This window comes from Mesocricetus auratus, unplaced genomic scaffold (genome assembly GCF_017639785.1).
Source record: "Mesocricetus auratus isolate SY011 unplaced genomic scaffold, BCM_Maur_2.0 Super-Scaffold_100676, whole genome shotgun sequence".
Classification (NCBI taxonomy): domain Eukaryota; kingdom Metazoa; phylum Chordata; class Mammalia; order Rodentia; family Cricetidae; genus Mesocricetus; species Mesocricetus auratus.
Window position 1 is genome coordinate 82,098,920 of NW_024429266.1, and position 27,382 is coordinate 82,126,301.

The window sequence follows — 27,382 nt, forward strand, 5'->3', positions numbered from 1 at the left end:
CCTGTCGAATTTGGAAATATCCCAAAGTTCAGATTGGGACATGATTTTATTTCAGTCTTTCAACAAGAATAAATAATTTGGCTGAGGAATCTGAAGAGACCTGGACAAATGAGACCTCTGGAAAAAACTATGAATCATCCAAAGAAAATGTCTCAGAAAAAGGATAAATCGGACTGATAGTATATCACATTTCCAAATGGATAAAATTTCATTAATCTTCCTAATTTTATTCTGCTGCTCTATATACAAAGGAAATGGACTTTCTGTAATCCCAATTCAATTGATAATGAAAGCTTGCTTTGGAGTTGGAGTGTGGTTCTCTCTACTCTAAAGAAAAAATCTATGTCTCATGTAAGAAAAGACACCTTATATGAAACAGAAAAAAAAAACAAAACTAAAGGATTCTTCTATTACAACAAATCTCATAATCCTTTAGCTTTATTTTTATTATTTTAAACTTATCATAATTTATTAGTGTTATTTCAGAAGTATACATTTTTTATGATATTGATGGTCATATAGACCTATTAATTCTAGAAATAGGATTCATATAGCTTCCTGTACATTATTTCAGACTTAAGCCTGAATCAGTTAAGTAGGAATTAAGCTTGTGTAAACCAGATGAATGTAATAAATTGTGGTGCTGTAACCTCTTCAAATTTGCTGCATATGGCATTTTGAATGTTTGTTTTCTGAAGTGAAGCATTTCCACTTTGATCATCAACATTCAAGCTCACCTGTCTTCTTCAATACAAAATCAACATAATGGTGAATAAAAGCAGGCTAAATTACATTCCCAATCTAAAATGTCACATACTAGCTATATGTAGTGTGTTATAAGGCAAGCATATGATTTGAGCCTTAACAAATGCTAAGAAAGATCCAATTATTTTATAAGTCTCTATAAAATCAATAACAAGAAAGATACGATATTTTCTGTGATTAGTCTTCATCTTTTGTTGTGCTACATGCACTGTTCATTGACTACATAAAATTACTTTTCAGTTTTCATATGAATATTATATTTTGCTTTAATTAGTATAATTGATCAGAAAAATTACGAATTCACAATTTGAAGGACAATAACAGTCAACAAAGATGTATGAGTAGATGTATATTTATAATATGAAAAGATAATCTGCCTATGTCTGAACAATAAGAGGAACAAGGGATCAAAGTATAGTCACTGTGGATAATTAAAACTTGAATGTCTGAAAGCAAGTACTGGGCACAAGTTTGAAAAGAATTCATGTTTTTTGTTATATATATACATATATATATGTTCTTTGAATCTTTCATATATTACAACATAATTAGATTAAAATATGATTTATGTTAAATATGCCTTGGTACTAATGTATAAGATTAGTTCTAATATTTCACTCTAAAATAGATAAGGTATAGTCATTCCTGTTCAGTTGCTATATATTATCTATAAATGTATAAATAGTCTAATCCATTCCATTTAAAAAGAAATAACTCAAAATTCCACTCAGTAGATTAACTGTTTGCACAGTAGTGACAAAAATTTAAAACACCATTTTAGCAAATGGAGAACTTAGGAATCAATACCTATTCAACAACATTATAACTATCTTTACAAATACATATGGTTTTTGAATGCACCTGTTTTAAGAATTAATATGGAGAATATATGCTAAAAGTTATAAAACATCCATTAGTTTTATTGTCAATATAAATATTCAACCAGACAAAATCATGACATACTGCTATAAAATACATTTTAGTTTAGAAATCAGTTTTCACTATACTGTGTTTCATTAAAATTTTGTTTTTTATGAAGTTAATAATTGTTAAATGAGGAAAACTTGGTATTTAATAGTGAATTCATAGGAAGCTTCAGTTACTGTTAGCAGTTACTACCTTATAATAAAATTACCTACATATATGACATTACATATAAAATTTTAATTTCTACAAAATTCAACTTATATCAGTCTATGATTTCAAATTTATAAAAATATAATGACTGATTGTGGAGCTGGTTAATCAGGACTTACATGTTTCTGTGGCTGTGACACTCAGGTTGTACCAAGCACTGACCTCCCTGTCAAGCAGGTTAGTGGTAATTATTGTTCCATTGTCATGGATATAGAACATTTTGCTTCCAGTGATTGAATATCTGCACCAAAATGCAAAGAAATATTAAAACAGATAGCATTATTTAATTTATAGAAATGTTAATGGGAGCATAAATTTCAAATTTAAGATTCTGATTAGAATAAACGCTGTTTCCAAACAGTAATGAAACAGCAATTAATGAGAGAAAAAGACATTGAATTTGAAAATGAATGGCGTGGGGTTATATGGGAGAATTTTGAGGAAACAAAATGAAGAAACAGATTATATAATTATATTATAATGCCTAAAATAAATATAACTAATTTTTGAAAATTGTAAATTAAAAGGATTTAGTTTGGCACTGAGGTATTATAAATGCAAATTCATGATTCTCCAACTCATATCTTTGACATGGTTTTAATTGATAAATGTTGGTTAACGGAAATTTCAAGATACATGATTCTTATGCACCAAAGTACAACCAAATCATGAATGAAGTCTTTGTCAACCTACTACTGTTTCTGTTTGAGAAGTAAGCACTTTCCTTTTTTTATTATCATTTTTTATTTTAATTTTAAATAGCTTGTTTTACATGTCAATCCCAGTTCCCTCTCCCTCCCCTCATCCCGCACTCACCTTCCTCCCCTCCCTCCCACCCTATTGCCAAATCCTTCCACATAGGGGATATCTACAGTCTGTCATTTTACTCTTGGTAGGGTCAAGGCACTCCCCTAAGAGTCCAGGCTGAGAGAGCATCTCTCTTTGTGCTATAGGCACATGAAGACAGTTTGTATACCAGTGATAGACACTGATCCACAGCTCAGGGCCCCATAGGTTGCCCAGGCCTTCTCACTGACACTCACATTTGTGGGGTCCAGATCAGTCCCATGCTGGCCTCCCCACTGTCAGTCTGGGGTCCAAGAGCACTCCCCTGTTCAGATCAGCTGTCTCTGTTGGTTTTGCCAGCCCATTCTTTGCCAATTTGCTCATCACTCCTCTCTCTCTGTCACTGGGTTCCTTGGGTTCAGTTCAGTGCTTAGTTGTGTGTTTGCCTCTGCTTCCATCAGTCACAGGATGAAGGCTCCCGGATGGTTATAGACATCAAGTTCATTATCAGGAATGGGCATTCGAGGTGATCCCTCCACTATTGCTTAGCTTGCCAATTGATGTTATACCTTTAGATCACTCGAGGTCACTCTGGTGCCTGATCTGTCTTCGATCCTATGATTCCCTCTTCCCCCTATTCTACCCCCACCCCCTCAACTTTCTGTTCCCCAATGACCAACTCCCTTCCTCTTTACTCCCTCTATTCTTCCCAGGTCCCACTCCCCCCCACCCCTCGCCGTGTTCCCCATCCATTCAGAGGATCTTGTCTCTATCCTCTTCTCTTGGGTACTATGCATATATGCGTATCTTTTAGGTTCTTTCCTGTTTCCCAGACTCTCTATCTGTGGAAGTGCAGACTGGCACTATCCTGATCCATATCTAAAATCCATATATGAGTGAGTACATACCATGTTTGTCTTTTTGCGACTGGGTTACCTCACTCAGGATGGTTTCTTCCAGTGCTATCCATTTCCCTGCGAATTTCAAGATTCCATTGTTTTTTTCTGCTGAGTAATACTCCATTGTGTAAATGTACCACATTTTCTCTATCCACTCTTCAGTTGAGGGGCATCTAGGTTGCTTCCAGGTTCTGGCTATTACAAACAATGCTGCTATGAACATAGTGGAGCAGATGCCCTTGTTGTATGAACCTGCCTCATTTGGATAAATGCCTAAGAGTGGAATTGCTGGGTCTAGTGGTAGATTAATTCCCATTTTCCTGAGGAATCTCCATACTGATTTCCAAAGAGGCTGTATGAGTCGGCATTCCCACCAGCAGTGGAGGAGTGTTCCTCTCTCTCCACATCCTCTCCAGCATAAATTGTCTTCGGTGTTTTTGATTCTAGCCATTCTGACAGGAGTAAGATGGTATCTCAGAGTTGTTTTGATTTGCACATCCCTGATGGCTAAGGATGTTGAGCACTTTCTTAAGTGTCTCTTGGTCATTTTAGCCTCCTCTACTGAGAATTCTCTATTTAGCTCTGTACCCCACCTTTCAAGTGGATCCTTTGGTGTTTAGGAGACTTGTTTCTTGAATTCTTTGTAAATTTTGGAGATTAGCCCTCTGTCAGATGTAGGGTTAGTGAATATCTTTTCCCATTCTGTGGCCTGCCTTTTTGTCTTTTTGACTGTGTCCTTTGCCTTACAGAAGCTTTTTAGTTTCAGAAGGTCCCATTTGTTAATTGTCGATCTCAGTGCCTGTGCCACTGGTGTTATGTTTAGGAAGTGGTCTCCTGTACCAACTCGTTGAAGAGTATCTCCCACTTTCTCTTCTAAAAGTTTCAGTGTGGCTGGATGTATGTTGAGATCTTTGATCCATTTGGACTTAAGTTTTGTACAAGGCGATAAACATGGATCTATCTGCAGTCTTCTGCATACCACTACCCAGTTATGCCAGCACCATTTGTTGAAGATGCTTTCTTTTTTCCATTGCACAGTTTTAGCTTCTTTGTCAAAAATCAGGTGTTCATAGGTGTGTAGGTTAAAATTAGGGCTTTCGATTCAGTTCCATTGGTCTACCTGCCTATTTTCTTGCCAATACCAAGCTGTTTTCAGGACTATAGCTCTATAATACAGCTTGAAGTCAGGTATGGTGATGCCTCCTGAAGTTCCTTTATTATATAGGGATGTTTTGGCTATCCTGGGCCTTTTGTTTTTCTATATAAAGTTGATTAATGTTCTTTCCAGGTCCTTGAAGAATTGTGATGGAATTTTGATAGGGATTGCATTGAATCTATAGACTGCTTTTGGCAAGATTGCCATTTTTATTATGTTGATCCTACCAATCAAAGAGCATGGGAGATCTTTCCATTTTCTGGTATCTTCTTTGATTTCTTTCTTCAAAGACACAAAATTCTTGATATACAGGTCTTTCACTTCCTTGGTTAACATTATCCCCAGATATTTGATGCTGTTTTTGGCTATTGTAAAAGGTGATGTTTCTCTGATTTCTTTCTCAGTCACTTCATCATCTGTATATACTAGGGCCACTGATTTTTTGAGTTTACCTTGTATCCTGCCACATTGCTGAAGGTGTTTATCAGCTCTAGGAGTAACCTTGCGGAGTTTTTTGGGTCACTTATGTAAACTATCATATCATCTGTAAATAATGAAAGTTTGACTTCTTCTTTTCCTATTTGTATCCCCTTTATCTCCTTTTGTTGTCTTATTGCTGTAGCTAGAACTTCAAGTACAATATTGAAGAGATATGGAGAGAGTGGACAGCCTTGTCTTGTTCCTGATTTTAGAGGAATTGCTTTGAGTTTCTCTCCATTTAGTTTGATGTTAGCTGTTGGTTTACTGTATATTGCTTTTATTATATTCAGGTACGTTCCTGTTACCCCTGATCTCTCTAGGACCTTTATCATGAAGGGGTGCTGGATATTGTCAAAGGCTTTTTCAGCATCTAGTGAGATGATCATGTGGTTTTTCTTTCACAGATTGTTAATATGGTGGATTACATTGATAGATTTTCTAATGTTGAACCATCCCTGCATTCCTGGAGTGAAGCCTACTTGATCATGGTGGATGAATTTTCTGATGTGTTCTTGAATCCGATTTGCAAGTATTTTATTGAGTATTTTTGCATCAATGTTCATGAGGGAAATTGGTCTATAGTTCTCTTTCTTAGTTGTGTCTTTGTGTGGCTTGGGTATCAAGGTAATTGTAGCCTCATAGAAAGAGTTTGACAGTGAGCCTCCTGCTTCTATTGTGTGGAATACTTTGACGAGTATTGGAATGAGCTCTTCTTTGAATTTCTGATAGAATTCTGCACGGAAGCCATCTGGGCCTGGGCTTTTTTTTTTGGGAGACTTTTGATGACTGCTTCTATTTCATTAGGGGTTATAGTTCTGTTTAGATTATTTATCTGTTCTTGATTTAGTTTTGGCAAGTGATATCTATCCAGGAAATTGTCCATTTCCTTTAAATTTTCAAATTTTGTGGAGTACAGATTTTCAAAGTATGCCCTGATGATTCTCTTGATTTCCTCAGAGTCCGTTGTTATGTCCCCTTTTTCATCCCTAATTTTGTTAATTAGCATGTTCTCTCTCTGTCTTTTGGTTAGTTTGGACAGAGGTTTGTCTATTTTGTTGATTTTCTCAAAGAACCAACTCTTTGTTTCATTGATTCTTCTCAGTGTTTTCCTGGTTTCTACTTGATTGATTTCAGCCCTCAATTTGATTATTTCCTGGCGTCTGCTCCTCCTGGGGGAGTTTGCTTCTTTTTGTTCTAGAACATTAAGCTGTGCTATTAATTCTCTCGTATGACTGTTCTCCAGTTTTTTTCATGTGGGCACTTAGTGCTATAAACTTTCCTCTCAGCACTGCTTTCAAAATGTCCCATAAGTTTGTGTATGTTGTTTCTTCATTCTCATTGAAATCGAGGAAGTCTTCAATTTCTTTATTTGTTCCTTTACCCAGGGATGGTGCAATTGTGCATTGTTCAATCTCCATGAGTTTGTAGGGTTTCTGCGATTTGTGTTATTGTTGAATTCTAATGTTAATGCATGGTGGTCTGATAAGATGCAGGGGGTTATTCCAATTTTTTTGTATCTGTGGAGATTTGCTATGTTTCCTATTATGTGGTCAATTTTAGAGAAGGTTCCATGTGGTGCCGAGAAGAAGGTATATCCCTTTGTATTTGGGTGGAATGTTCTATAGATGTCTGTTAAACCCAGTTGGGTCATAACTTCTATTAATTCTTTTGTTTCTTTGTTAAGTTTATGTCTGGAGGTCCTGTCTAGCGGTGAGAGCGGAGTGTTGAAGTCTCCTACTATTAGTGTGTGAGATTTTATGTGCATTTTGAGTTTTCCTTAGTGAAGTTTTAGCCCATTAGACTTTACCCTATACCACAAACATTGTTTAAACCAGTAAGTTACATCACATATGAAAACATGATTATCTACAGATGTTTAAAACAAACATTTTATAATTTTTATCAAGAATAAATTATCTATACATAAAATAGCAACATGTGATTATTTTGGAAAATAAATTTCAAATATTAGATGTCTTTTCTATCTAATATCTCCTCATTTGGACAAACATATAAATGATGTATTTAGTTGAGTATTCTTGGAAAGTAGCTGACATAGAAATTATTTCATGGAAAAGTCTAAATTAAATGTGCTAATCTACAATATAAGCAGTTTTTGAGCTACTCAGTTTTTATGATCTGCTTGTGATTGATTGATAATTATAATTAATGAGGAAATACCCAAGGCTTAGATGCATTCTTCTTCAAAACACATAACTGAAGATTTTCCAGAAACATGCATGAGATTTGCTATATTAATGTGGCAGTGATCAGGTTATTTTATATTTGTGTTGACCTGTTTTAAAAAAAATATTGTGCTAGTGTCAGGCTTTGTGTTCAAGAGAAGGTTAAAATAGTAATTAGAGAGAATGATAATTTAGAAGTATTTATTTTTGTATACAATTATCGCAGATATTTACAAGCGGTGAATTTTAGAATAAATACATTTGCTGGCAAAATTTAGCAGAATTTAAGGGTTGTGTTTTTATTTAACATTTAATTCTGTTTATATAATACACCATTGAAAACAAAGCCACTTAAAAGTTTGATGAGAAACTATGTTTTATCGTAGCTTAAAATGCATCTTCTAGAAATTAGAACTATATCCAAGATCAGATAATTTGTTCTAGATTCTATAGGAAAATTAAACTAAAAAGTTAAAACACATAGGGCTTATGTGGTTTTAGAAACTGACTTTTATATGTCCTCCTCCATGTTTCATAACTTCACCATGTTTCTTGGGTCAGTCATAGTTTCCCTCTAGTTGAATGGTTTGTAAGTACAATTACAGAGCCTGTAGTTTGCACCAAGATATATGTGACACTCCTGCATATTTATGATTAACCTGTTGAAGGCAAAGTTTCTTCCCAAATATGTCTTGCTGCCCTCTAGTCCCAAATAAACACACAGAGGCTTGTATTAATTAAAAAGAGTGTGGCTTGTTGCTCAGGCTTCTATTTTACTAGCTCTCTCTTATCTATTAATCCATTTCTATTAAACTATATATCGATACGAAATTGAGGATTATCTGTGATTCTCTGGCATGTTACTCCTTCGGTGGCTATATGGTGCCTCACTGTGTTCCTCTACCCAGTCTTCTCCTATTGTAGTAGACCAGCCTGTACTTCCTGCCTGGCTACATCATGCCTATACATTGACCAAAAGAGTTTTATTCAACAAATAACAAAAGAAACACATATTTATAGCTTACAGAATTACCTCTCTTATCAACGTGCCATGCTGTTTGTTACTGTGTTAACACCAGATAAGGGTAGTACCTCCCCCTAATTAAAGAATATTTTCTTTGCAACACATATGGCCATTACAGAAAATCACAACCAACCAAATCACAGAGTTGTGTGGAGCCCTGTCACAGTGTACATTGTTACAAAACACTCCGATACTAGCTGCTCATAAAGTATAGCTGAAGAGGGAGAAAAAGATTGCAGGAGTCAAAGGATCAGGAAGGTTTTTATGATGTTGTGCTTACTAGAAATGTCAGAAGGTAAAATTTGAAATTTCATTCGTATAACTGTGGAAACACTGGTTGAACAACAACAATAACAACAAATAAATATGCCAAAATGGATTTGAAAATTTCAAGTAGGTTTAAACATACATGAAAAAGTGCAGGCAAGTAAAGGATGCTGAGAATGGTACAAATGATTTTCATTAGGGAGAAACATGCCAATTGGTATCAAATACAAAATGGTTAACCCTGAAAACATTTATATATGCATATGTGTACAGAATATGTATATATATACATAAGAATAAACAATAATGTAACAACAATTAGTGATAACGGAGGTCATGAGGTTGTGGATTTTAAAGAGAAGAAAGAGGGTTCTATATGAATGGAGAAATATTATAGTTGCATTGCAATATCAAAAATAATATAAAAACTCAACCATTCAATAACAAACAACAACAATCAGCAGTAGGCTTCTAAGAGTTGTATCTAAGCTAGAATAGATACACACTTCTGACTCTTACTTTTTTCTTCAAGAAAACCCTTTCTCCATGTATCTATGCCAATTCTTTTCCAGTCCATATTCAGAAGAATAACTAATAATTCTTGACGTTGAGTACACTTGAAAACTTCAATATGCATATCTCCTTTTTTGGTAGCTGATAATAATTTTTTAGAGAAGATCTCACTCTTTTTTTTTTTTTGGTTTTTCGAGACAGGGTTTCTCTGTATTGTTTTGGAGGCTGTCCTGGAACTAGCTCTTGTAGACCAGGCTGCCCTCGAACTCTCAGAGATCTGCTTGCCTCTGCTTCCTGAGTGCTGGGATCGAAGGCGTGTGCCACCAATACCCGGCCAGTCACTCTTTCATAGATGTCATACATGACATATCCTGAATATCTGATACTTACACTAAAATTTATAACAGTAGAAAATCACAGTCATAGAGAATCAATGAAAATAATTTTATGGATGGGGGTTACTACAGTATGAGGAAGTGTATTAAAAAGTCACAGAATTATGATGGTTAAGAACTACCGGCCTACAACTTATAGGGCTTCCAAAGCTAACTTAAAACCCAGAGAAATATTCCTCTCTCAAATTACTAATTCCTGATATTGCATGCATAGGGGACAAATCTTGGCTATTACTTCATCTTATAAAGTAAGAAACGAGTCATAAAATTAATCAATAGCAAGACAATGGGTTCTTTTTACTTTTATTATAACTTCCAAAGTGACAAATATCATTGGTAAATCACTCACTGATAAATTAATATATATTTTGAAACGAATTTACTCTTAAAAACTGGTACAAGATGATGTTCATGTAGAGTCATCTGAAAATATGTAAATCCAGTTTTGTTTCAAAGCCTAAAATATTTATTTTTCTAATATGTTTGCCTAAGCTACAAATATAAGAAGATATTCCTGCTTTTTCAGGACCTTATGTTTATTTACATGGTCTTGAGTAAAAATCCTCACTGTATTTCACTGTTGTGTTTTCTTCCTTGACACCATACTTTTACAATGTACTCACTCATATATTGGTATGTATTCACTCCTATATGGATTTTAGACCTAGAGCAAAGGAGTAGCAGTCTACATTCCACGCCTCCAGAGAAGTCAGGAAAGAGGAGGGCCCTAAGAGAGACATACATGTTCCACTGGAGAAGGAGAAAGGGATGATATCTTTTAAGCTAATTAGAAGCATGTGTGAGGGAGAGGGAGTTAGAAATAAGAGAAGGGCAGAAGAGGAGGGCAAAGAAGAAAGATCTAATTCATTTTTAACTGTGTCCCACTTGTGTTTTCACCAACACATCAATAAAATCAGACATGTTTAACATGCTGGTGGAATTGATTTCTGTTCTTTTAGTGGTGTATTTCCAAACAAACATATTTCTGTAAATATTTTCAGATACTTGTTTCAAATAATGAGCAAGATTTTCCAATGACAGTCCATGAGGTTTATTATATATGAGACCACCTGGGGAGCATTTCCATAGGAATATTAAAATATAACTGTGCTAAGAAGGTAAGGTTCCAATCCAACACCACAGTCCTCCTTTGAGATACCTGCAGTGCTTCTGTCCTCTATTCATTGCTTATTATATTTGTGCATTGGGATGCATTTATTTACATTATTATTATATATATAATATATGCATATTATATATAAATATATATGTATATACATATATACATATGTATATATTTATACATGTGTGCGTGTGTTTGAGGAAACAGACCTATACAAATTTGAGCATTTCACCGAGGTCAGAGAACAAATGACTTAGTTTTTCTTTCTGCCATCCATATACCAGGACCTGAGTTTAATCAAATCATCCTCACCATTGTAGAAAGTGTTTCCCCCACTGGTCATCTCATTGGATCTGATAACGGGGGGTAATGTCTCAGTGGGTTAAAGCATGTATTATTGTAAAATAATAATGACCATGTGAAAATCTTGGGTTGTCATCTCATGAGTCTGGCAACCTAGTACTGTAGATGGTGAAGAATAAGAACCTATGATGCCTGTAGTCTTCTGACCTACTACCATATTCATTTAAAGGCTATCTCATGGGAATAATTCAGAGAATGATAAAGCAGGGCAGATGTCCACACATACATATCAAACACACCCACGGGCACATATACATACATACATACACACACACACACACACACACACACACACACACACAATGTATGGTCGTAAATTTTAGGTGAGGATTGCTTTTTCACATGTTCACCTTGAGTGTTTCTTTGCATTTGGACAACACAGGCTATTTAAACTTGTTTATTTCTGTTTTCAAAATCTGTTAAGTAATATATAAGTATCTAGGTTACAAAATTCCTGTTTTGCATTTTCAATGGGCAATATTTCATGTGAGCATGCTCATTCATTTATTAAGACAACGATAATGTGAGTAAATATAAAGACATACCTTACTGGAGATTGTCTTCGATCTGTGTCTATAGCAGATACTGTTCCTACAATTGACCCTTGTGGCTTTTCTTCAGGAATTCCAAATATATAATAGGGTAAGAGGAAAATAGGAGGTTCATCCTCATCTTCCACTTGAACTTTAATGTAGGTTGAAGAGGCATTTACATGGGCTGTTGCAAGCTCCTCATCAATATGTCGGTTTTTAACTTTAGCTCTAATGCCGTAGTGGTTCTGGTGCTCAAAATCAACTTTCTACAAATAAATGCAGTGTGCTCAGAAAAAATAATTTCACTTAACCAAATCTTTACTTAGAAAATATTAACTTATTCATGTTTCCATTCTTTTTATCTAGGCATGAAATTAATTTATGGAAATTCATTCATTATAAAAATTAATCAGGTATTAAAATTTAAATTTGTTCAAACCAGTACTATAACCGGTACTATAAACTTTTTTTAAATAAAATTCTGTATTTAAGGACATAAAGAATTTAGAAAATGGAAAGTTACTCTCTTATTAGGCAAAGGTATATTTATTCCAAATTAGATTTCATTAAAATTTTTAAAGATCACAAGTTAATTTAGAAATACTTTAAAAATCTCCATTATTCATCTGTAAATTAATTGTATTTCCCAGTTACATATTATGACATCTCAGTTAAATATTAGCAAAGCAAAACATAATTAACAACTACTTATAATTACATATGTAAATTTTATTAGTTTTCTCCAAATCTTTAAAGATTTAAATATATGTACCTTTTTTAGTATAACTATCCCTTCTTGGGTCTCATTATCAGTGATTATGTCAAATATTTGTGAATCATCCTCTTCAATGCTATAGTCCATTTCGGCATTCTCTCCTGTATCATCATCATATGCCATAATTTTTCCTATAGTTGTTCCACTGGGTGCAGATTCAGATACAGTGAAGCGGTAGAAACCTTTGCAAACACAATTGCATTAATTTAAGATAAGTTTTGTTATCATATGAAACTGCCAATTTTAAAATTTCTTTGGGCTTCTAGGAAAACCCATGCCTTTCCTGCAAGTTCTATATTTTAATATTGTTTTCTATCTCTCTTGTACATATGTGTTTATTATTTTTCATTTATTTGGATAAATTTTTTTTTGATTTTACGAGACAGTGTTTCTCTGTTTTGGCGGCTGTCGGTCCAGTCTGGCCTCAAACTATTTGGATAAATTTAACATCTACTTCAATTATCAGAATTTTCTCCAAAATGCATCATTACATTATTATGTATACTCAAATTTCTATTCATGCATTTCTCCTCAATACTATTAATTTATTTGTATTATATCCTGTAATTAAAACTATTTAAAATAGGTTTTGAATTTTTATTGAATATTTTTTGGTTGTCTGATGTTTCCAAGAAATTTTAAGTATAATTTTTTATTTAAAATGTAGTCAGGGATGCTGATGCCTCCAGATGTTCATTTTTTTTGTATAAGATTATTTTGGCTATACTCGGCGTTTTGTTTTTCCATATGTACCTTTTCCATATTTTTCTTTTAAGGTCTGTGGAGTGTTGTGCTGGGGTTCTGGTGGCGATTGCAAACACCATCCCTCACTTCAAGCTCTACTATAGAGCTATAATAATGAAAGGAGTTTGGTATTGGCACAAAAATAGACAGACTGACCAATGGAATCAAAATATGATATTAATACACATACATATGAACACCTGATTTTGCAAAAGAAGCTAAAATTACACAATAACAAAATAAAGAAAGCATCTTCAACAAATTGTGATGACATAACTGGATGCTGACTGTATGAAACTGGAGAGACATCTATATCTATATCTATTGCTATGAATGATTCAAAGACATCAACATAAATCTAAGCACACTGAACCATTTAGAAGAGAATGTGGAAAGTACTCTTGAAAGCATTGGCACAGGAAACTGCTTCCTGAACATAATACCAGTAGCACAGACACAGAAATCGACAATTAATAATGAGACTGCCTGAAACCAAGAAGTTTCTGTAAGGCAAAGGACATAATCAGCAAGACAAAGTCGTTAGCCTACAGAATGGGAAAAAATATTTACTAGCCTCACATCTGACAGAAGGCCGATCTCCAAAATATACAAAGAACTCAAGAAACTAGACACCAAAGCATGAAATAATCCAATTAGAACTTAGGGATCCAAATACAGAATTATCAACAGAGGACAGTCAAATGACAGAAAGGCACTTAAGGAATTGGAAATGAGATAATATTTTACACCTGTCTGAATGGCAAAAAGCAAAAACACAAATGAAACCTTATGCTGGAGAAGATGTTGAGTAAGGGAAACAATCCTCCATTCCTATTGGAGATGCAAACATGTACAGCTACTTTAGAAATCAATATGGCAGTTTCTTAGAAAAAGGGGAACCAGTCTCTAGATCCACCAATACCACTCTTGGGCATGTGCCCAAAGATGTACACTGAGACCAAATGGACCTCTGTTCAACTATGTTCATAGTAACATTATTTGTGATAGCCAGAAACTGGAAGCAAGCTAGATGCCCCTCAACTTATGAACACATGAAGAAAATATGGTATATGGGAACAATGAAGTATTACTTCGCAATAATAGACAATGACATCTTGAATTATGGAGGAAAATGGATGGAAATAGAAGGAACTATCCTGCCTGAGGTAACCCAGGACAAAATGACAAACATGGTATGTACTCAATCATAAGTGGATATTAGACATAGTGCAAAGGATAACCAGTCACAAACCCAGATAAGCTGGGAAAGAAGGAGGACCCTAAGAGAGACATACATTAACCCTCCAAGAAGGGAAAAGCAAGAAGAACTCCTGAGTAATTTGAGAGCATGGCATGAGGTGAGAGGGGGTTAGGAGAAAGATGAGGGGAGAAGTGGAAGGGGGAGGAGAACAAGTGGGATCAAGGACAGAGAAGGAGAGCAAGGAAAGAGATTCCTTGAGAGAGGGAGCCATTTTGGGGTTAATGAGAAACTGGCACAAGGGAAATTCCCAGGAATCCCGAAGGACAGACCAAATAAGAATCTAAGCAATGGTAAAGAAGCTACCTTAAGAGCCCTTCCCCTATAATGAGGTTGATAAATACGTAAAATATCATCACAGAACGTTCATCACGTAGCGATGAAAGGAGAAACAGAGGCGCATTGTTAAGCACTGAGTCAAATTCCTGAAGTCCAATTGTATAGAGGGAGGATTCATGAGCAAAGGGGTCAACAACAAGTTGGGGAAACCCACAGAAATTCAGAGGTTAAGTACTCTAGACTGAAAGCTGGGATACCAGCATAAGAGCAAAGTAGCTCTCCTGAATGTGGGTGTCAGTTGTAGGGGTTGTCTGTCTATGGAGCCTCTGACAGTGGAACGTGTATTTATCTCTAGTGCATTAACTGGCTTTTTCAAGCACCGTTCCCAAGGGAGGGATACTTTCTCAGCCTAGATGCAAGTGGGGGGATGACCCTTGGTGCTGTCCCAAATAATAGGACAAACTTTGAAGATCATCTCATGGGAGGCCATACCCTCTCTGAGGAGTGCCTATAGGGTGGGCATGACAGATGATAAGGAACTGTGAGGTCACGAGGGAGAGGAAGGGAGAATGCTTTTAATTTAAATTTTAAAAAAAGTTTAGAATGAGCAAAAATTATTGAGCTTTAGGTATAATAAAATAATTCTGAAGATTTGATCTCAAATTGCATTAACCATATTAAAAATGGAAAGTTCAACCCAAAGGCGTTGGAAAGTAAATGTAGTAATAATTCAGCAGTATTGGTGATGAAGATAATCTCATTGATTTGGTAATGAAAGAAATCGAAGACATAACTTAAAACAATATGTTGTAGTGATAGAATGCAGGAATATTTTTCTTTATTTTGAGAAATAAGACTAAATATAATAAAGAAAGATACCATTATTACAGTATTATTTATGAAATGAGCTGAGAGATAGGAATGTTCTGTTATGTCAGTATTCTCATAATGGTAATAAGTGAGAAGAATTATACATAATGGAATTATTAAAAGAGTTCTTTTATGACTTTCTTCAAATAACTTCACAGAGTTTTCTTTGAAGTTCTGTATTGCTTTAAACATAAAACAATGCTAGTTAAATATGTCTGATATTCTACCACTTCATTTTTAAAATAAAAATAATGATTTATGTACTGGAACTTCTTTCATTAAAAAATGTGACTTCAGAAATTAAAATAATGACTTCCTATCATGCATTTAACATGAAGTTCATGGGGAGTGAAAAATACATCAGTGGTTAATAGCTCTGACTGCTCCCTCAGAATATACAAATTCAGTTTCCAGCACCTGTAACAGAGTGATCAACAATATCAACATTCAAACTTCCAGTAGTTACAGTGGTTTCTTCTGCCATACATCCATAAGGCATATTTAGACACACATACCTAATAAAAATAAATCCTAAAAAATAAAAATATGAAAGGATGTTCTTTGGGTTTAAATATTAAATAGTTTACATTAAACTATTATTTTTTCAAAATAGAAAAATTAAACTTATTCCCTTCTACCCACGATTTATCTGTGTAGTTTACATTATATTATGAAAAGGCTTATTGAAACATAGATTCCTTACAAAGTGGTCTTCTCAAATCTTGCAATAATATGAGTGAATAAAAATGTTTCCCTGAACTGAACTACTAGAACCCAGTTGCAGAGAAGGAGGAGTGATGAGCAAAGGCTTTAATACTTGGCAGTTGAAACCCACAGAAACAGCTCACCTGAACAAAGGGGAGCTCATAGACCCTAGACTGATAACGGAGAGGCCAGCATGGGATTGATCCAGACCCCCAGAACATGGGTGTCAGTGAGGAGGCCTCAGCATTTTTTGGGTCCTTGGACAATAGATCAGCATTTAGCTTGTCATCCAGATGGACTTTGGGAGCCCATTCCATGTGAAGGGATACTCTCTTCACCTGGACACAAAGGCGTGGGCAGAGATCCTGCCCCAGATCATATGACAGACTTTTGAGATTCCCCTATGAAGGGCCCCACCCTGCTTGGAGAGTGGAGTTGGGATTGGGGGAGCAGTAGGGGGAGGGCTGAAGGGGTCAGGATAGGAGAGGAGTTAGAGGGAGCTGGGATTGACATGTGGAGCAAACTTGTTTCTAATTGAAATTAAATTAAAAAAACGCTTCCCATAGTTTATGGGCTTAAAAGCAATACTGGTAAAAGCCATTATACATAAGTTCTAAGATGTTACTATAGTGAGATTATTTTACATTTTTGCTAATGTAGGATGCATCCAGAGTAGACAAGATTTTGTTTATGTTTTTGTTTTTTGAGACAAGCGTTCTCTGTGTAACATCCCTAGCTATACTTGAACTCACTTTGTAGACTAGGCTGACCTTGAACTCATGGAGACCCACCTGCCTCTACATCATGAGTGGTGAGATTAAAGGCCTGCATCCTCACTCTCCAACAAAAAGATTTTCTATTACCTGAAGCAAGTGATATCTGTGGAAATAAAATTCTATGGGGAACTGAAAGGCAAAGTTTTGACTGTTCTAAGATCAGAGAAGAGGTAAAATTTAGTTTATACCAAGGAGTTCCCTGTTTTCCATGGGTGAGATAAAACACTATGGTGAGAATATCTGCTGTTCATCTGGCAATTTCACCAAAGTTGTGTTGAGTAGGAAAATATAGATCAAAGACATATGCAGAAAAATTAGATGAGAACCCATTTTGATGAGAGGGGAAATAAAGGTATTGACATGAAACAAGGAGAGAAGTGATGTACTGGGAAGCACTTAAGTACTTTAAAGAGAGAATGAGATTTCTTAGATTAGTCAGGTTTTAGAATAAGTAATAGAAGCTGAAAACAAATGGTTGAAGATCTTTAAGAAAATTATTTCCCATTTTGTAATGAAAAAGAAATGTGTACATGTATTAGAGCAGGTGGGTGAGTTTGTGGTATTTATCTCAAAGTTTGTGTATGTGTCTGTGTGTGTGTGTGTGTGTATGTGTGTGTAAACTTCTGTCGGTTTGTGTGTTTCCATGTACTTTTTGTGTGTGAGAGTGTGTAATATTGTGCAATGTGGTTGCATTTGTGTGTATATGGATTCTGATTTGCTCACAGACTATGAAAAACAAGAAATTTAATGTAACATTCATCAATTCAAACAAAAAGATTAGATTGGAAATGGGTTTTCACAGCTTAGTGTGAAGTAAATCATTAATTTTTGGTATACTGTTACATGTGAATATGTGAATTGAAACATAAAATTTTTCTATGGGAAATAGAAAACTTGAATTGATATTAATTGAGGTGGAAAAATATCCTAGATAAAAAATTTGAAGGATAGCACAATACTACAGCATGAAATTAACAAAAAAATATTTGACATCATAAAAGTGTGTAATATATACAAAGGAAGATGTTTCGATATAGTCTAATACTTTAGCACCACTGTTAGGTATACTGTGTATGAGTTTTTAATTGCTGACTCAAAGACATTATGTAGTTCATAACCTTCTGTTAGTCAAGAAGACATACTATTTATGATATTGGCAAGTATTGTCTGAATAGAATTATGTCAAGTCTTTATAACTGGTAACTTTATATATTGAAATCCACAGGAAACTACCATCCTAATGAAACAATGAAAGCTGGGAAGGTTCAAAGTTCAGTATGTGAACAAATGCTGATTGTAATCAGTAAAGAACAGTAAAGAACTACCTACAGTGCCATTCATATCAATGAAGATGCTATTATAGAGGAAGAAATGTAAAAAGTAACATTTGGGGGAATGTGGATGGTGAGGATTGAAATAGAAGGCAGTCAAAAGATAGTTTTCCCAAGTAATATACCTCATGATGTATTTGCCTTACAGGAAAAATTGAGGCAGAAGAGTAGCTATGTGTTCAAAATATTGTGAAATACAAATTGATACCAGGTATCAAAAAATTAAAAAAAACAGAAGAAGCTCACAAATGAAAGACAAAAATGACAAAATGGTATTAACAAAAACTTTAAAATACAAAAATTGAAAGCCAAATGAAATGATGATTTCATTTCTGTGAATTTATAATCAATACCCAGAAAATTATTCCATAGCTGAACAATATATCTACTATTCTCTTCATTTTTTGTGCTTATTAAATGGCATATTATGACAGTTGAAAATTGTCCATGCTTTTAAAAATGTTTGTAAATGTGTGTTTTTTGTTCCAAAGAGGGTCTTCTTTAGAAAAGGGAAATAATGAAATTTCACATGATTTAAAATATAGAATAAACAAGCAGATCAAATGTCACCTTCTCTCGCTAAAGAATATAAACTAAAATTTCAAGTTAAATTATTATTTGGATGTTCAGAGAACTAATTCCAAAAAGGAATTCATCTCAATTTCCTACGATTCAAAAAATATGTTTCTTGAAATAGCCAAAAATATCAGGTTTCAGATAGAACTAAATTGCTAGTAAGTTAAATTGACACCGAGAATTTACCTTGTCTCACTTAGTGCCCCAATCTGAGCATGTGAACCCATTGATGTAGAAGTAGAGGCAAAATTTTTATGCATAAATATGTCATTTTGAAAAATATTTACTTCACTAGATGCTTCTGAGATGTATGGTCAGTCAAGAATTAGTAGGCAACTTTTGTATTAAGATTGTCCTCCAACACACAGGCATCAAATAACCTGATTCTAGTTCTAGCTACACAGACAACTGAATAGTGCCAACAATCTAATGAACAAGGAAAGGGATTATTCCCAATATTTATAGGAAATGTCCCGGGTTTTTTGATTATAACACAATGAGACCCATAGCAAACTTTACAAAGATTATAGATCAGTGGTCAGTTTTTGTTAACTGGTGACTACAGCAGAATTTAGATATATTGCTCCTTTTCTATTTCATATTTTTAAAACTAATTAGAATAACTCAAATGGATAAAATTATCATATTCATTTTAAGTCACTTTTATACTGATGCAATGGTCTGTGTTTAGTGAACAATTTAATATCTGTGCATATTGAAATGATATAAAGTACATCAAATTCCAAGACAGTTTCTACTCACTTTCTTTGAATATTGGCTTGTTGTCATTAATATCAGACAGTGTAATTAATACCATCGCTGTTCCAGACAAGGCTCCAGGTTGACCAAGCATGTCTCTGGCTTGAATAATGATGCAATACGTGTCTTGTAACTCTCTATCCAATTTAGAAGATACTCTTATGACTCCTATTAAAAGTAATACAAATTGAGTTATTATTATTACCCATGATCCCTTGTTAACTGGCTTCTTTTTTTTTTTAAATAGCTTGTTTTACATGTCAATCCCAATTCCCTCTCCCTCCCCTCCTCCCGCACTCCCCTTCCCCCCACCCTCCCACCCTATTGCCAAATCCTTCCACATAGGGGATATCTAGAGTCCGTCATTTTACTCTGGGTAGGGTCCAGGCAGTCCCCTAAGAGTCCAGGCTGAGAGAGCATCCCTCTTTTTGCTATAGGCACACGAAGACTGTTTGTATACCAGGGATAGACACTGATCCACAGCTCAGGGCCCCAAAGGTTGCCCAGGCCTTCTCGCTGACAGTCACATTTGGGGGGGTCCAGATCAGTCCCATGCTGGCCTCCCCACTGTCAGTCTGGGGTCCAAGAGCTCTCCCCTGTTCAGATCAGCTATCTCTGCTGGTTTTGGCTTCTTAAGCATACTGTGATGTAACCCTCATTCCCTTGTACACTAGTCACTAACAAAGGTAAGTGTAAGAATAGTAAAATTAAACAGAAATGTTTTTCATTGTTCCTAACAGATCACTAATGTGTAATTTTATATTCTTATTACAATAGTACAACAGGCGTTAGCCTAGTGATTCAGGAGCCTTAGTTTTTCCCAATTCAGGAAGTGTCTTTTATAACTTAGAAGGTAAGACTTCTCTGTTATTTCCTTACCCATTACTTATCCTATTATGCTTTAACCAAAATTTCCTTTACAAGAAAGTTTAAATTACATTCATTCCGATTTTCTAATTTCATCCTTTATATTCAATTTAGCATATCTCTGACATCCATATGTTTATTAAGCATCTGCAAGTTCTATGACAAAAAACCCATGTTTATGATTTCTTTCTTTTTTTTCTATTTTAAACATCACAGTGTGAAACCTTGAAATTTACTCTATGTGGAATAATGTCTCGCACAAAGTCAGCTTTTCAAAAAGATTTATGTAGGTATTAAATCTTCATGTTTTAATATTAATGAAACAAATGTTAACTCAGGAAGGAAAACATTCAGGGAAAGGGGAAAGATTATCTATTGTTGGTGGGAGTACGAACTGGTACATCCATGTTGAATTCAGTGTGCAGGTTCCTCAGGAAATGGGAGTCAATCAATTTACACTATTCTTGAACATGTTAACCTGACAAAAAACACCTGCAACACAGATACTTACTTATCCATGTTCATTGCTGCTATATTCACAATAATTAGGAATACCTGTCATTGATTAATGAATGGATAATGCACATGTGGTACATTTACAAAATGGAATGATTTTTAGCTATTTAGAAAAAAACTATAAAAGCTATAGATAATGGGTAGAGGTAGAAAAATATTACCCAAGGTGAAGTAATCCATACCTCAAAAGATAAATATCATTTGTTTTCTAATGCATGTGGATATTGGCTTGAAATCTTTCAATGCGAACACTAAAATCCAAATACCTACAGATGTTAGATACCTCGTAAACAACTAATGTAAAGAAGAGGATAAAGGATGCAATATGGGAAGTTATAAATATCAGTAGAGTCATTTGATTGTGAAGTGGAAGCTTTCCATGTCGGAAGCTTCCTAAAACATGTACATATATCAAAGGAATCTAAATAAAGGCATCATATGATAGTAGGGACAATGAACCAAGTAGAATATATAGTAGGTTAAATCCTTTTGGGTCACTGGCCAAAGAAGTTCCGCAGAAGCAGGAAATACCACATATCTCTGTCTTTTGAAAGGAAATGTCTTTCTTTCTACAACCACTTTATGGTCATTTTACTGAAGACAACACTAACATGTAATCAAGAACAGAAAAATAAAGTTATTGCCTTATCAGAAACTTCACATCTACTGACTGGTATACATGGTGCTAGCAGGTAACACATATGACACTATATGATAGAGTTAATCATCAATATTACTCAGCTAAAAGTTTGTGTCCTACAATATCAAATTCACTGAAGGATATAATAGTTCAATTGCACTACAAATGTTATGGGAATAACATTTTATAAAATTATATATGAGAGTCACTGCATGAGATAGAGCACATACCTAGAGTTGCTAAAAAAGTAAGAAACTGAGAATAGATGGGTCATGGTCTAGAAGAAAAGTTACTGATGTTATTTGCATATAGAAAAATAGCAATAAAAATACTCCTCATGACATATTGCTATATCTATAGGTAAATTTCTTCTGGAAGTGCATGGGAAATAAAAAAGAGATCCACAAAATAACAATGTCCAGAGAGTAAGAGACATTGGAGTACTTAGTCCCAAAAATGATATCTTCATCAACCCTCGGTCCTCAAGGTTTAAGTTCTATGCTGAATCAGAGACAGAGTCTCAAGTTGTATCAGTCATTATTTAGTCACTGCCACAAAAGTATTTTGCCTGAAGGACAGATTTTGAGTAAAAGTTTTTGTGGCAGGGTTGCTGCCCTTGTTCCTCCTCTGAAAGACCTTCCTAGTTATAGAAGATGGCCAGTTCATGTTTTATATTCCTCATTAATATGAATTTTCCCTAGTACCTCTCTCTGAGTTTCCAGGGAGTTTAGCTTGCACTCAGTTTCTGCATCATGCCTGAAGTGTCCCCTAATTCCAGTTATTTCTCCCAGTATTCTCTCCCTCGACACCCCCACACCTGATTTCCTCATATTCCACTAGTCCACCAAAGAAATCTATTCTATTTCAACTTAATAGGAAGATAATGTATCCCCTTTTGATTTCTGTTTCATGCTTTTCCACTGTAGTCTGTGGCTTGTAGCAGCATTATCCTTTACTTTATAGCTAGTGTCCACCTGTTTGTGAGTAGACACCATGCTTGTCTTTCTGGACCTTGGTTACCTCATTCAGGATGAATTTTTTCTTAGTTCCATTAGTTTCGCTGGAAATTACAATGTATCATTTTTGAGCTGAATGTAGCATGAAACCCAGAGACAGATATTGAGGTTCAATCTGAAGATAAGAAAAGCATAGATGGTAGCCACTAGCTCTTATCTCTACCAAACTGAAATAGAGTTCTTGTCTTTCCTGTGACTGGAAACTAAATCTCTCCCGAAAAACCTTTGTTTATTCCTTATATAATTTTCTAGTGCTATAATTAAAGGCATGAGCTCTTTTAGATTGATCACACTCATGGAGACCAGGGTGGTCTTTGACACACAGAGATCCATGTGCCTCTGTCTCCTGAGTCCCGGCGTTACAGGTATGTACCACCATTATCCAGGTTCTATAGCTAACTAGTATGTTATGCTTTGCATTCTGATCTCCTGTGACTTTATTAAATTGTAAACAGTTTATCACCACAGCTGAGTAATAATCCACTATGTCACAGTGTAAATGTACACATTTTTATATATTATTCACTTAAGTATCATCTGGTTTGTTCCATTTTACGGCTATTACGAATAAAGCTGTGATGAACATAGTTGAGAAAGTGTCCTGACAGTAGAATATAACATACTTTAGGTATATTCCCAAGAGTTATATAGCTGGGTCTTGAGGTAGGTCAATTTCCATCTTCCTGAGAAACCACCACATCGATTTCCAAAATGACTACACAAGTTGGCATTCCCACCAGCAATGGATGAATGTCCACATTCTCAAATCCTGCACTGAAAAATCTGTCTATATCTGTACACCCATTTTTAATGTGCTTATTTTGTGTTTTGATGTCTAGTTTCTCGAGTTATTTACAAATTTTGGAACGTTTCCCTTTGTCACAAGTGGGTTTGTATAAGGTGTTTTCTTCTTCTTAGGGGTACCATTTTGTAATATTAATGGAGCCCTTTGCTTTAGAGAAGTTTTTCAGTTTCATGAGATCCCATTTAGTAATTATTTATTTTACTGTTTACACTGTTGATGCTCTGTTCTGGAAGTTTTCAGTGTCAATGCTAGTCTCCATTTTGTTTTTTATCACGTTCAATGAATTTGGTTTTATGTATAGGTCTTTGATCAGCTTGGAGTTGAATTTTGTGCATGATGAAAGAAGTGAATCTATTTTCAATCTTCCACACACCAACATCTAGTAGGACCTACTATTCCTCTGGGGTATGTTTGCTTCTTTTGTTCTACAGGTTTCAGGTGTGCTGTTAAGTTTTTAATCTGAGACCATTTCATTTTATTTATGTAAGCAATTAGTGCTATGAACTTGCTTGTTAACCCAGTTTTTATTGGTTCTCATAAGTTTAGATATGTTGTATTTTCAGTGAATTCTAGGTATTTTCTATTTGTCTTCTTTGTTTCTCCCTCTATTCCGTGGTCATTAATGAAACAGTTCTTTATTTTCCATTAGTTTGCAGGCTCTTCTTTTGCATTGCTATTCAACTTTAATTCATGGCAGTATGATAGGATGTGATGGTTATTTCAAATATCTTGAATCAGTTGAGACTTGCTTATGTGATTGAGAATATGGTCAACTTTGAAAACAGTTTCATGAGTTGCTATATTCTTTTGTGTTTGTGTGAAATGGTCTTTAAATAGTTGTTAGGTGCATTTGGTTAATGATATATGATAGTTCCACTATTTCTTTCTTCATTTTTTGTTCAGGTTTCCTTTCCACTTCTGAAATTGAGTTATTGAAGACCCCCAATACTAGTGAATAAAGTTTGATGGGTGATTTTAACTTCAGTGAATATCTTTTAAAATGTGATTGCATTTGCATTTGGGTCATACATGTGAACAAGTGAGACATCATCTTTTGGGATTATTTACTTAGATGAATATGAAGTGTCTCTCCTGATATCATTTAGTTATTGTTTTAAGTCTATTTTTAGAACAACTGACACAGCTTGTTTCTTTGGTAAATTTGCTTGGAGATTTTTTCCAAACATTCATTTTGAGATTAATTTATGTCTTTGATGTTGAGGGGTATACCTTGTAAGGAACAGAATAATAGATCCTGTTTTTGTATCAAATATGTTAACAACCTTTTTCTTTTATTGGTGAATTGAGTCCATTTATATTGAGGATTATCAATGACAAGGCAATCTTAATTACATTTATTTTTGTTGTTCTTGGTGGTGACTGTGTGTGTGTGTGTGTGTGTGTGTGTGTTTGTGTGTGTGTTTCCCTGCTTTAGATTAAGCTGGTGTGAAATTATTCATTTCCTGTGTTTCCATGGTTGCTGTTACACTCCTTGGGTTGGAGTTTTTCTTTTAGTAATTTCTGTAGAGCTAAATTTGTAGACAGATATTGTTTAAAGTTCATATTGTCATTGGATAACTTGTTTTCTCATTCTATGGTGATTGAACATTTTGCCAGGTAAAGTAGTATGGGTTCACTTCTGTGGTGTCTTATAGTCTTCAAGATATCTGTCCAAGCCCTTTTGGATTTTAGATTGAAAACTGAGAAGTTGAGTTTAAATCTAAAAGGCCATCCTATGAATTTTCTTGTTTATTTTCTTGCAAATTTAAATGTTCTTTTTTATGTGACATGTGGGCTTTCTTTTCTGATCCAATCTCCTTGTTTTCTGTAAGCTTCTTGTATCTTTATAGACATGTCCTTTTTAGAATAGGAATATATTCTTCTATGATCTTGTTAAGAATACTTTCTGGGCATGTGAGCTTGGACTTTTCTTCTATTCCCATTTTTCTTAGGTTTGGTCTTTTACAGTATCACAGAATTGCCTAGATATTTTTTGTCAGGAATTTCTTAGATTTAACAGTTTTTTTAAAGATATATCTACCTTTTCTATCGTATCCCTATTGCCTGTGTTTCTCCATTTAATCTCTTGTGTTTTGTTGTGATCCTTGCCTCAGAAGTTCCTGTTAACTTACCTAAATTCTCCACTTCCTGAGTTCTCCCAGTGTTTCTTTTCTTCTTGTGTTTCCATTTTCAGGTTTTGAACAAGTCTATTCATTTAAGTGTGTGTTTTCTTGGCTTTCTTTGAGGGGTGCATTCATTTTCTCCAAATGTTTGTGCTTTCCTGGATTTCTCTCTGAGATTTATTCCTTTCTTTTTTAAGGACCTCTGTAATCTTCATAACATTGTTTTTAAGAACTATATCTTGTGGTTCATCTGTGTTGGTATATTAAGGCTGGCTGTAGTAGGATTGTTGACCTCTTGTGACATATTATTCTGTCTGTTAATTATTTTCTTCTTCCACTGATATCATGGCTCCTGTGTTTGCGGTGATTACACATTTAATTGCTTATTTCTGAATTTTTCTTTCTTGGATTTGTGTTTTTCCATTTTTTTCCTCTTTTGTCTTCTGGTATTTGGGACCCAGATTTCTGCCAGCAATTTTGAACTCTACTTGGGCAGGGTGTCTCTATCAGAGTTTGGGGCTGGACTTCTGCATGTTAGGTTGGCCTTTGTTCCCACAGTGTGTCTCAGCTGGCATTGGGGGCGGGAAGTGGTAATATGGAGTTTTGTAGGGATTGGTGCTAGTGTTGTAGGGCAATGAGAGTGTGCAGGGTATTCATGGGTATGTTTCCTATCTGGAATTTTGAAGGTCAGTGTGATCTCTGATCCAACATTGAGTCTCTGCCTGAATTCATCTTTTTGTTCCTCTAGTTGATGTGCTCTGTTTTTCAGATTTGCATGGCCTACACCTTTTCTTTAGATAACTATGGCCTGCACCCTGCTAGTGCCTCTTACTAGTATTGTCTAAGTTCTTCTGAGTCGTATGGACTGCCCATATTTTTATGACATTTGTGAACTGCAGTTTATCAGTGATTATCTACCAGAAATGGGGGCAGAGAATAGCTTCAGAGGCCCACTTGGCAGTAAGATTGTCATTGGGTCTTTGGAATATTAACCTCAGATGAGAGAGAGTTCTAGGGGAAAGGTGTTCCACTTACCCATTCTTCTGACTGCATAGACTGTACCTGAAGTTACTTATTTGTTATGAGAGAGAGACAGAAACATACAGAGAGAGAGAGAGGGAGAGAGAGAGAGAGAGAGAGAGAGAGAGAGAGAGAGAGAGAGAGAGAGAGAGAGAGAGAGAAGTTGAGTAGTAATGAGGTGGGGAGTATCTAGAAGTGGATGAGAAAGGGGAAACATGATCAAAATGTATTATTAGAAATTATAATCAAAAGAATAATGTCTAACAAATGCACTGCAATAAATGAATCAACATCTCTCTTGCATGTTCTGAATAACAAAATATATGAAAAATATTTCAGAGACCTGTACAAAATGTGACATGCACATCTCCTAAGTGAATACATAAAAAGTAAATATTTAAATGTTTAACAAAATATGTTATATTTTTTAAAATTTTAGTCTTTTTATTTTAGTAACAACAAGAAGATTGTTCATTTGATTCCTTATGCTAGTATGTTGAATCATTAAGGCCTATAATTTCTCAAGAGGAAGACGGATAAGGTGTTTGCTTTGCATATTGGCATAATATTTAAAACTCACTGAATAAGAAACGTCATATAAATATTAAGTAGTCAACGTTTATAGTTTATAGTTGATAGTAGAGTTTCTGTTCTGTATGTTTAAGATAAGATTCTTGCTTCAATCCCAATACTAC

The 27,382-nt window shown here is 34.9% G+C and overlaps 1 protein-coding gene across 1 annotated transcript in view; it reads right to left on the bottom strand.

The window, feature by feature from the left end:
- Positions 1–27,382, bottom strand: part of Cdh19 (cadherin 19) — an 88,444-nt gene that overhangs the window by 22,742 nt on the left and 38,320 nt on the right. Inside the window, exons 5-8 of the mRNA XM_005077231.4 lie at positions 19,704–19,868; positions 12,400–12,584; positions 11,640–11,893; positions 2,022–2,143 (exon numbers count right to left, since the gene is read on the bottom strand). Of these exons, the coding sequence (XP_005077288.2) occupies positions 2,022–2,143; positions 11,640–11,893; positions 12,400–12,584; positions 19,704–19,868 (726 nt within the window). The remainder of the gene's footprint in view (positions 1–2,021; positions 2,144–11,639; positions 11,894–12,399; positions 12,585–19,703; positions 19,869–27,382) is intronic.